This window comes from Hypanus sabinus, chromosome 28, assembly GCF_030144855.1.
Source record: "Hypanus sabinus isolate sHypSab1 chromosome 28, sHypSab1.hap1, whole genome shotgun sequence".
Taxonomy (NCBI): Eukaryota; Metazoa; Chordata; class Chondrichthyes; order Myliobatiformes; family Dasyatidae; genus Hypanus; species Hypanus sabinus.
In genome coordinates, this window is record NC_082733.1 from 33,343,058 (window position 1) to 33,355,079 (window position 12,022).

Here is a 12,022-nt window from a genome sequence, read left to right on the forward strand (position 1 = left end):
TGGTGGAGTAGGTTTATATCGAATGGGACAACATTGCTGGCCAAAGAGCCCATACTGTGCTGTACTCTTCTCTGTTCTGAAAGCACAACCTCATCTAACTGGGGCTGTTACTTTCAACAGTATTTCTATCCAGACCATCTTATACCACAACTCCTGTACATGGCCTGAACTCTTGATCAAAACTAACAATGTGATAATGTGACAAAATTAGCCATGTACATCTCAACTCATAGATGTAACATTCATGACACATCGGTTACATCAAGGGATGGACAGGCAGAAGTTTTGAAGACCTTATTTGAACGTCTCAGATTAAAGAGAGGTGGAAGACTATGATCGCCCACATCATACGACACAGCAGAAAAATGATGATTATGATATAACCACTGCTTATGAACTGCGAAGTAGCAAGCAGGACCATATCCTCATAGCTAGAACACTTCAATGTCACTAACCAATCAACAAACTGAGCTGCTCAGTTGCCCTTATGCTTATGCAAGAACCTATGCCTGCGTGTTGGGCTTCTTTGTGAATGTTTCCCTCAATTCTACCACTTCTTTGTGTCTACCTGATTCCTTTCAATGTTTGTGAGCCAGCAGATGTAGGCAGGGGTGTTTCCCTGCACTAAAGGTGCCACATAAAAGTGCTGACTAAGTTCAGCCAGTCCAGGGGCTTCAGACTATGATACAGATATTCTAACTGGGTGCTGTCCCACTGACCAGCACCAATGGGTTTATACTGTGGGTTTTAATGGGTTTTAATCTGTGACTTGCGTCTTATCCTTTAATTGCAAGTTATTGTCAAACATTCTACTTTCGGGCAAGCAAGAGAACACTACTGAGTGACATAATTCAGAGTTAGCTGAAGCCACAATGAGAGGTTGGCTACGACGCACAGACACTTCAAAGTGAAACCCTGATAAATGCTAACCCAGAAAAAGTTATAATATTGCTGCTTATTCTCAGATTTGACGTATCCTTGTCTGGAGATGATCCTTGTTTGTCATAGAAATCATATTAGTCATTCAACACAGAAACAGGTCCTTTGGCCCACTGAACCCAACAGAGAACCCTCATTAACAACAATCCCAGTTTTTGTTAGCTATCAGCCCAGAGGTCAACTCTGTCAGTCCAGGCCAGGGACTGGAGACTGGAGGCCAATATCTGTGATTCTGAGAGTCCGGGGCCTGTCATGGTGTTGGAGGCCAGTCCATGTGTACGAAAGGGTGGATGGGTGGGTGAGTAGGATTGTTCTGTTGAACATGGTGAACATGCTATTCTGACACTGAAATTTGTGGCTACCCTCAGCACGTGCTTGGGTGTATTGGTTGTTAACTCAAACAATGCACTTCATTGTATGTTTCGACGTTCATGTGATAAATAAATCTGAATCTGGAGTCCCACTAACTTCCCCCAGATTCTTCCACACATTTACGCACTTGGGGCAGTTTGCAGTGGTCAACTAACCTTACGTCGGTCCATCCAGCATCCACTCTGACACTTTACCATCAGGCAGGAGACTCCGATGCATAAAGGCAAGAATGGTCAGATTGGAAACAGCTTCTTCCCTCAGGCCATTAGGCTTCTGAACTCCTTGCTGCAACACGTTCAAAGTATCAATGGATAATTTGTACTGTACCCTACAATATTTAATTTCTGCACTTTACTTTGTCAACATTGAGTAATGTATTTGTAGATTTGATTCTTACCTTCCTAAGTTATTGTCCTGGAGAGGGATGAGCTCCGCCAGGTATCAGATGCCCAAGACACGCCATACGATGAGCAATCACCAGAAAGATCGGTGCAAAAAGATTGTCATGACGGCGCCCAAACAACTCTCCACCAGGAGGTAAGGGCGGGTACGTGCGCGCGCGCACACACACACACACACACACACACACACACACACACACACACACACACACACACACACACACACACACACACACACTACTGTGTGTTGTGTATGTGTTATGTGTACGACAGTGCTTTGCACTCTGGTCCGGAGAAACATTGTCTTGCTTGGTGGTGTACATGTATATAGTTAAAAAACAATAACCTTGACTTGACTTACATCTTTGGGTTTTGAATGAAACCCCACAGAGTCACACTGAGAATGTACGAATCCTCCATTGGCAGCATGGAAAGTTCAGGAATGCACCTGGGCGACTGGAGATGAGAGGCAGCAGCTCCATTCAAGGAACCTTTGTGCTGTTTGGGAACCTTAACCTCTGTAATTTCCATTCCAGACTGATACCACCAATAGAAGCTCCAAACATTACCATGCAAATCAAGCCTTGGACATTCCTGACTGTACAGAACAGTCCAGCGCAGGAACAGACTCTTCAGCTCACAACGCCTATGCTTAACATGATGCGATATTAAACTAAATCTCTTCTGCTTGCCCATGATCTATACCTCTCCATTCCCTGCAGAGTCATGTATCTATCTAAAAGCCTCTTCAACACGACTGCAAATTCATGTGGGTCTAGAGCAGGGATTCCCGACCTGGGGTCCATGGACCCCTTGCTTAATGGTATTGGTCCATGGAATAAGGAAGTTTAGGAACAATAAGTTCAGCACTCTACAATCAGTAGATTAGATTAGATTCAACGTTATTGTCATTGTGCCGAGTTCAGATACAAAGCCAATGAAATGCAGTTAGCACCTAAACAGAAATGCAAAGAATAGTGTTATTTACAAAATAACCGCAAATAAAAAGTGCTACAGCACACAAATATAAAAGTACTGAGACAGTACAATATGGGTGCAATACTGCTTCGCGCTGTGATGTGAAGTTCAGCAGGGTCACAGCCTCAGGGAAGAAGCTCTTCCTGCACCTGCCGGTGTGGAAACGGAGGCTCCTGTAGCGCCTACTGGATGGGAGGAGAGTAAGAAGTCCATGGTTAGAGTGTGATGCATCTTTGATCATGCTTTTCAGCCTGCCCAGGCAGCCTTTATGGTAGACGTTCTCAATGGTGGGCAATTGGGTGCCGATAATCCGCTGGGCAGTTTTCACCGCACGCCGGAGTGCTTTGCGGTCCAATGCGGGACAATTGCCATCCCACACTGAGACGCAGTTCGTCATTTGAATAGTTCTGATAAAAGGTCAGTGACCTGAGACATTACTTCTGTTTCTCTCTCCACAGATGCTGCCAGACCTGCTGAATCTTTCCAGCAGTTTCTGATCTTAATTTGCATTGACTTCTTCCTAGGGTGAAAAGTGGAAATAGTTAGCATGAGGGGGCATAATTTTAAGGTGTTAGGAGGAACGTGTAGGGGAGGGGGATGTCAGAGGTAGGGTTTTTTTTACACAAGAGGTCAAAATTGGAATCAGGTTTATTGTCACTGATATTAATATACTGTGAAATTGGAACATGCCACACAGGGTGGTGGTTGAAGCAGATACATTAGGGACATTTAAGAGATTCTCAGATAGGAACGTGGATGAAAGAAATATGTAGGGCTGTGTGGGAGGGAATGGCTAGATCTTGGGGGAGGTTAAAAGGTTTACACAAAATTGTGGACTGAATGGCTTCCCCAGTGGTGCATTGTGTTCTTTGTTCTATGTTCAGTGACCTCAACATCACTGAGAAACTCACATAGCAAAACCAGGATATTAAGTGATGTGGGAAATAGAAAAATCACTCCGGTGGGGCACTGTAGGACGATCAGAGCGCTTAGCCATCATCAGCTCCCAGTACAGAAAGTAAGTTCCTCTTTCCCAGCGTCAACTATCTGATTCTGCCGATTCTTTGACGCTCCATTCAAGTCCAATTGATCTTTGACGAGACTTGTTTTGTCGTTTATCACGTAAGGAAAGATGGGTCTGTATTCGCGGGAGTTTAGAAAGTGAGAGGAGTTCTTTACACAGAGAGGGGTGAGTGCCTGAAACACCTTCCAGGCATTGTGGTAGAGACAGAAATATGTATTAGGGATATTTAAGAAGCTCTTAAGTGCGCATGGATAATAGAAATATGGATGGCTGTGTAGAAGGGAAAGGTTAGATTAATCTTAGATAGGTTAACATTGTGGGTGAAACTCCTACAGTATGCTGTAGCATTCTATTTCCCTGAAACAAGTGATTAACAAGATAGATGCTGAGAGTGAACTTCTTCCGAATGGTGAGCCTGGAATAAGAACTAAGCCTGTACTTTAGAACTAAGAGTAGAAGAAAATTCTTCACAAAGAGGAATATGAATCTTTGTACTGCTCTCCCTCAGTGTTTGAAACAGTGATTAGATTTTGGGACACAAAAGGAGTCAAGATGATGGGGGAAGGTAGCTGGGGTAAAACCATCGAATGGATACACATTCCTGTTTGTAGTTTCAGAGATTCATAGGGTCCTACAGCTTAGAAACAAGTCCTTTGGTTCATTGTGTCCATCAAGTACCTGTCCATGCATATTACAACTACCAGCACCTGGTCCATAGCCTTCTGAGTCAAGAGCTCCTCCAGACAGGTTAAAATCTGTGATAGTCTCTGGCTCTGCCATCCCCATCAGGCAGTGTGTTCCAGACTCTCGCTACATTCTGAAATGCTTCCTCAGGCCTTCACTAACCTTACTCTACTGTGAATCTGTACAATTACTCTTAGACACTTATGCTACAGAGTAAACTCTGTTCTTTTGTTCCTTTTTTTGATGTTCTTCTGGGAATTATGCTGAGCTTTCTGGAAAGGTAGAAAAGCAGAAGTAACTTGTCAAAGTTTGGAATGGATCCCGATGTGCTGCATGAGCAAATCATCATTCCAGTCATCCATGACTGGACGAGGAAGTCTGGCTAAATATGATGGCATCAGAGAGAGTTCAACATATCCTACCTTCCCCCACCCCCCCGCTACTGGAGGGCATAGCAGCATGACTACTGGCAGACGGCACCAGAGGCCCATGTTCAATCCTGATCTCAGGTGTTGCCTGTGTGGAATTTTGTACAATGTCCTTGTGGTCATGTGGGTTTCATCCGTGTGCTCCACTTGTCCTCCACATCCTGAAGACGTTATAACCCAGTCCATCACAGGTAAAGCCCTCCCCATAATTGAGCACAAGGAAGCAGTGTCAATGATCAAGGACCTTCACCATCCAGGCCATGCTCTCTTCTTGCTGCTGCCATTGGGAAGGAGGTACAGGAGCCTTAGGTCCAACACCACCAGGTTCAGAAACAGTTATTAGCCCTCAAACATCACACTGTGAACTGATTCCATAACCTATTAACTCACTTATAAGGATTTTACAACTCATGCTCTCAGATTGATGGGTTTATTTATTGATTGATTGATAGATTGATTGTATTTTTACAGGTAGTCTTCTTTTGCACGCTGGTCGTTTGTCAGTCTTTGTGCGTAGTTTTTCATTGATTCTATTGTATTTCATAGTCTTATTGCAAATATCTGCAAGTTTATGAATCACAAAGTTGTATATGATGGTATATATGTATGTTGATAACAAATTTACTTTGAACTTTGAACTTATAAGGCCATTATGAATTACCCCCAATGTATAACTGAGGGATAGAATCTGAGCAGAGGTGATGGGAATGTAGGGAAAATAAATAAAGGACTAACATAGGATTCTGGGTGGTGTGGTGGAATACATCTCTGTGAAAGGAGGTGTAAGGCTTTGGTTGCAAGAACAGGAAAACAGATTATTATCTGAATGGTGGTTGATTAGGAAAAGGGGAGGTGCAATGAGACCTGGGTGTCATTGTACACCAGTCATTGAAAGTGGGTATGCAGGTACAACAGGCGGTGAAAAAGGCAAATGGTACGTTGGCATTCATAGCAAAAGGATTGGAGTACAGGAGCAGGGAGGTTCTACTGCAGTTGTATAAGGCCTTGGTGAGACCACAGCTGGAGTATTGTGTGCAGTTTTGGTCCCCTAATCTGAGGAAAGACGTTCTTGCCATAGAGGGAGTACAAAGAAGGTTCACAAGATTGATTTCTGGGATGGCAGGACTTTCATATGAAGAAAGACTGGATCGACTAGGCTTATACTCGCTGGAATTTAGAAGGTTGAGGGGGGGATCTTATTGAAACATATAAAATTCTAAAGGTATTGGACCGGCTAGATGCAGGAAGATTGTTTCCAATGTTGGGGGAGTCCAGAACGAGGGGTCACAGTTTAAGGATAAAGGGGAAGACTTTTAGGACCGAAATGAGGAAAAACTTCTTTACACAGAGAGTGGTGAATCTGTGGAAGTCACTGCCACAGGAAACAGTTGAGGCCAGTTCATTGGCTATATTTAAGAGGGAGTTAGATATGGCTCTTGTGGCTAAAGGGATCAGGGGGTATGGAGAGAAAGCAGGTACAGCGTTCTAAGTTGGATGATCAGCCATGATCATACTGAATGGTGGTGCAGGCTCGAAGGGCCGAATGGCCTACTGCTGCACCTATTTTATATGTTTCTATGTTTCTTCCTTCCACTAGCCTGCAGGTCGCCGTTGGGCAAGGTATAGCACCTGCTTAACCCCTCTATCAGGGTCAAGTGAAGCCAGTGGCAGACAGTTGTATGAGTTGCTGGTGCGTATTCCAAATCCTGGTTATGTGACCTCTGACACCAGGCAGGCAATCTCTGAAGAGCACTGCCCAAAAGAAGGCAATGGCAAACCACTTCTGAGAAAAATTTGCCAAGAACAATCACTTGACTATGGTCGCCCTCGTCCTATGACCATCAAAAGAATGTAGGATTACTATAGAGGGATATTTGGTGGTCAGCAGAGATTCTGCAGGCTGAACAGCCTGATTCTGCACTATATCTTTCTCTGTGACTCTGCTGTGTCTGTTGTCTATTTACTACTCCAATGGAGTTGGAAGGAGTCTCTTGCAAAGAAAGAGGAAAGCAATTTGGGCAACTTTTCCATGTTAGAGTGGGTACTTGACAACACAACCAGAATGGGAAATTATGACTGCAAAAGTATTCCTCCTCCACTTAAACGCAAGATTTCTTCCCCTTCCTCTCCCCCACCCCAGCTCTGATTGAAAAAACGCACTTGGAATGTAACTTCTTGTTACTATGGGAAACAGTTTTTCGACTGGCATTGCAGTTTGCTTTTGAAGTGGGACAAAAACATTCAAAGAGTATATTGCTGCTGTCTGCATTAGCTAATATGTGCTTTGCAAAGTGCATTCTGGCCCCTGAAGTAATCCTACATTTCAAGTTCAAGACCAGTTTACATTAATGGTAAGATTATGCAATGGCCCGGAACTGTAACGATTATCCCTTATTTTCAAGATCATTTCTGCCTGAGAATTTCATGTAATTATAGAATACAATCCCCCAAACGTTGACTTAAAAATCCTGGAATCCCATGTAATGGGAAAAGAATTTGATTAAAAATAGTCCACGACAGTAATTATTTTAAATTAAGTCAGCTTTTAGGATTATGTTAAATATATACTGGCTTAATAACATGTCACAGAGAATGAAGGTGACTTCAAGGGAAAAACAAGGCAGGTTGCACGGTGGAGGGGGGGGGGGGGGTTGGGAGAGAAAGTGATGGAAAGTGGAAGGAGCACTATAAAGTACTGTAACCTCCTCCTGGAGGCAGCCGCTGGGAGCTCCACTTGACGCATTGGGCTGGAGCCCGAGGCAGTGTTCGCAATTCCGCACGATAATTGGATACACAGAGAGACACGTGCCCCCGTAAACTGCGCTATCAGCTAAACTCTAGCCTTTTTTCCCCCCCTCTCGTCCCCACCTTGCTCCACAGAAGTTTTGAAGACGGTCTCCGACAGACAAGCCAGGGAAGATGATGAGGTTTTACATCGCCCTGTTCATCAGTTCCACTCTCGCCCTGGGATCCAGCGGTAAGGGAGTCGATCTTTCTAAACTTCAACAGAGAGTATGAAGCATATTTGTTTTTCTTTAAGCAACTCTAGTTTCCACGGAGTCTTATTTATTTAAGAGATAAGCCTTTTACTCCCTAGTCGTTCCTGAGAAAGAACGCTTTATTATAATAACCGCGATTAATACATTTAAAAAAATCTCCCATCCTCCACACCCTTATTTTGAAATCTTTGCCCGGTGAGATGAGATCATTTCTAAACCGAATAACAAAAAAGCTCTGCAAAACGCAGCCCTGGCGAGACTCACCTCTGTGAGTTTTCATTTTAATTTGTGACGTTTCTGAAAACAAAGAACTAGTTTACAGCTTGATGTAAACAAGTGTCTCTCTGCATTGCAATGATCTCCGCTGCTAATTCGGATTTGCAGTCTATAAAAAAGTTGGGATAAACCGTATGCAAAATGGACAGGCGTTTTCTTTTGCAACCCAGCTGAAGGGAATATAGTTTTCTTATTTCTTTGGGAGGGTACTGAGATGATTCAGGGATTTCTTAATACGAACATGTGGAATGATTCACTTCCTTGCAAATTATTGCCAGGACCAATGCCCATTATGCGACTGTGGATCAGCAATGTTTTTACTTCATGGGATTTAGTAAATTTTTCCGGTGTTTTGAGAATCACATTCCACGATCGTTGTGTCTTAAACATGAGAAATCAAAGCCCTCGCCCACGCTTTAAAAAGAAGAGCTAATTTTATACAAACAATATCGGGCTCAGTTAGAGATGCTGAGTAAGTTCCATTCTCTTTCTCGGTATGTGTTTAAGGAACCTTGATGTTATCTGGGTGGTCGTTTAAAACTGTTAACCAGCAGACACACTGACTCGAATTGCTAGTGTGTGAGATGATGGCCATAAGACGTAGAAGCAGAATTAAACCATCCGCCTATGGAATCTGCTCCGCCTTTCAATCATGGTCGAGCTAAAAAGAGAGATTGAATGCGTTAGGACTTTATTTCTTGGGACGTAGAAGATTGAGAGGACAGTTGATAGAGCTGTACAAAATAATGAGGGGTGTAGATCGGGTAAATGCGAGCGGGCTTTTACCACTTATGTTGGGTGGGACCACAAACAGGTCATGGGTTAAGGGTGAAAGGTGAAACGTTTAAGGGGAACATGAGAGTCGTGAGAGCGGGGAACTAACTGCCAGCAGAAGAGGTGCTTAGCGGCTGGATTTCAACCTTTAAGAAGTTTGGATAGGTACATGGATGGTAGAGGTATGGAATGCCATAGTCCAGTGCAGGTAGATGGGAGTAAGCAGTTCAAATGGTTTGGCATGAACTAGATGGGCCAAAGAGCCTGTTTCTGTGCTGTTCTTTTCTATGAGTGTGACTATTATCTATAGTGGGTGTTAATAAAGATGTTGATGTACTTTCTCACTCTGGATGACTGGAGACCTGATAGAGGTGTATAAGGTGATGAGAGGCATTGATCGTGTTGGTGGTCAGAAGCTTTCTCCCAGGGCTGAAATGGCTAGCATGAGAGGGCACAGTTTCAAGGTGCTTGGAAGTAGGTACAGAGGAGATGCCAGGGGTAAGTTTTTTTCGCCAAGAGTGGTGAATGCATTGAATGGGCTGCCGGCAATGGTGGTGGAGGCGGATACAATAGGGTCTTTTAAGAAACTTCTAGATAGGTATATGGAGCTTAGAAAAATAGAGGGCTATGGATAAAACTAGGTAATTTCTAAAGTAAGTACATGTTTGGCACAGTGTTATGGGCCGAAGGGCCTGTATTGTGCTGTAGGTTTTATATGTTTCTATGCTTCTGTGAAGAATAGAAATCATTCAGTCCCCAAAAAGTGTGCTTCTTGGATGTCATCGATCTAGAAAAAAACAAATATTTCTATTCACTGCAGATATAATCATAGAGTTTGCAGTGCAGAAACAGCCCCCTCAGCCGAACTGCTGACCAAGGTGCCCCATCCCAGCCAGTCCCATTTGCCAGCATTTTTCCCATCACCTAAACCTTTCCAGTCCATGTACCTGTCAAAGTATATTTTAGAAGTTATTGTACCTGTCTCAATGACTTCTTTTGTCAGTTCATTCCAAAGCTTTTTGTGGAAAAAAAATTGTCCATCAGGACCCTTTTAAATATTTTCCCTCTCAGGTTGAACCTCAACCCTCTAGCTTTTGATTTCCCATCCTAGCATTCACCCTCTCTATGGCCCTTAACTAAAAAATAAATATGTCTGCAATTCAATTTTGCTTGTTGATCATTTTGTGTGGTGTTCAGGAATATTCCAGGGTGCTTTAGAAACACTGGTAATTTGGAACTGTAGTTCAAAATATGCTTTAAATATGCCAAATGATCTGAATGAACTTGACAGATTCTCCACCCTCTGGTAACAGTGCTATTGGTTTTGAGAAATGTAATAGAACACTACTTAACACCTTATCTGAAATGTAAGAATGAACAGGCAAGGCACAGTTTATTCTTGTAATTTTTTTAAAATCATGGATAAGGTTTATTTTGGTTTAAATAAAAGGCAACAGGGCCATCAGGGCCTTCAGCTGAAATGCCTCCATCAAGTTGAAGTCATCTGGAATTCCCTTTGACCATTATAGCATAGCAATTGGTAGAAAATAGCTGTGAGTGATTGTGAATGGGAGCACTATGCATTAATATGGTAACAATATGAGGAACATCTGGAAAACTGATCCAAAAGGTTTTGCTGGATGATTCAACTAGATTTCAGGAATTTTTTTTAATAAACTTTAGGTAGTCTGTTGTAGACTCCCAAGTAAAGGAGTGTCTGTGGCTTTTGTCAAGGTGGATAGTGAATTTCCACAGTATTTCCAGTCTGTTGTCTTTTGCACACTTTTTGTTAGTGGTGTTCGGTGTGATCTCTCATTGATTCTATTTTATTTCTTAGATTTACTGGGTATGCCCATAAGAAACTGAATCTTTGAGTTGTGTATGGTGATGTATACGTTGGTAATAAATTTACTTTGAACTCTGGTAGCCAGTACTTTTTAAAAAAAAACACGAAGAAGATGGCAGGCTTATGGGCACCCATGAGACCTGTTTCAATTGGAGTCAAAGAGATGGCTAAGTTTGTTATTTTGATACTGTGAAGAGGTGCCCAATTTCCCCTGAATCTAAAGTTCGAAGTATGATTTTTTATCAGAGTACGTACATGTCACGACATAGAGCCCTGAGTTTGTGTTTTCTGTGGGCGTATTTAGCAAATCTTTATAACAGTAACTTTAAACTGTAAACATCAGGGACTATAAACTGTGTAAACAAACTGTGCAAATACACATATAAATAAATGGCATGTAAATAATGGGCATGAAATAACAATATAACAGAGTTCTTAAATGAGTCCTTAAATTAGTGTAGCTATCCCCTTTTGTCAAGGGCCTGATGCCTGAGGGGTAGTAACTGTTCTTGAACCAGTGGTGCAAGTCCTGAGGCACCTGTACCTTCCACCTGATACCAGCAGGGAGAAAAGAGCATTGCCTGGATGGTGAGGATTTTCGATGATGGATGCTGCTTTCCAACAACAGCATTTCATGTAGATATGCTCAGTGATTGGGAGGATTTTACCCATGATGTGCTAGGCCGAATCCACTACCTTTTGTAGGATTTTGTACTCAAAGGCATCGATGTTCCTACACCAGGCTGTGATGCAGCCAGTCAGCACACTTTCCACCACACATCTATAGAAGTTCTTTGTAATAGAGGTGGAAACTTAATGTATAAACTTGAAAATCCTGATCTGCCATCAGCAAACACTGCATAAAAATAGATTTTTAACATGCTGTCAAAAGTAGCTATGAAGAAAACAGATGATAGAATTGAACCTGGCCACCAGTTGGATGACTGGTTCTATTTTTGCTGCAGAAGTTTTTTTTATAACTTGCAAGAATTTGGCTTTCACCATATGCTGGCACTGTCAAAATCAAGTTCAAAGGGAGACAGACATTAACTGATAAGATTTGTACTGCCAAACAAATTATGTGTAGCCAGTTAGATTGAACAAAATCCGCAGCTCAAGACATAATTTAGAGTTCCTGAACCATTCCAAAACCCAACAATTAAATCAGCTTTCATCTTAACATGGAATAAAGCCATAAGCTACACTGGAGTCATTTTCAAAGCCCAATCTAAGCAGCTAGAGCATAGAATCATTGTTTGTATTCTGCAAGGGTATTCTTTGCAGAAGCTCTTCTCCCGAGT

At 42.5% G+C, this 12,022-nt stretch overlaps 1 protein-coding gene across 4 annotated transcripts in view; it reads left to right on the plus strand.

Moving 5' to 3' along the window:
* The first annotated feature begins 7,613 nt into the window (after nt 1-7,613).
* LOC132382568 (EGF-like repeat and discoidin I-like domain-containing protein 3) overlaps nt 7,614-12,022 on the plus strand; it is a 114,681-nt gene continuing 110,272 nt past the window's right edge. The window contains exon 1 of one of the 4 annotated variants that reach the window (XM_059952901.1): nt 7,614-7,803. In XM_059952901.1, coding sequence (XP_059808884.1) covers nt 7,746-7,803 — 58 coding nt within the window. In that variant the 5' untranslated portion in view covers nt 7,614-7,745. The remainder of the gene's footprint in view (nt 7,804-12,022) is intronic. The other 3 variants (XM_059952899.1, XM_059952903.1, XM_059952902.1) reach the window with 3 other exon arrangements.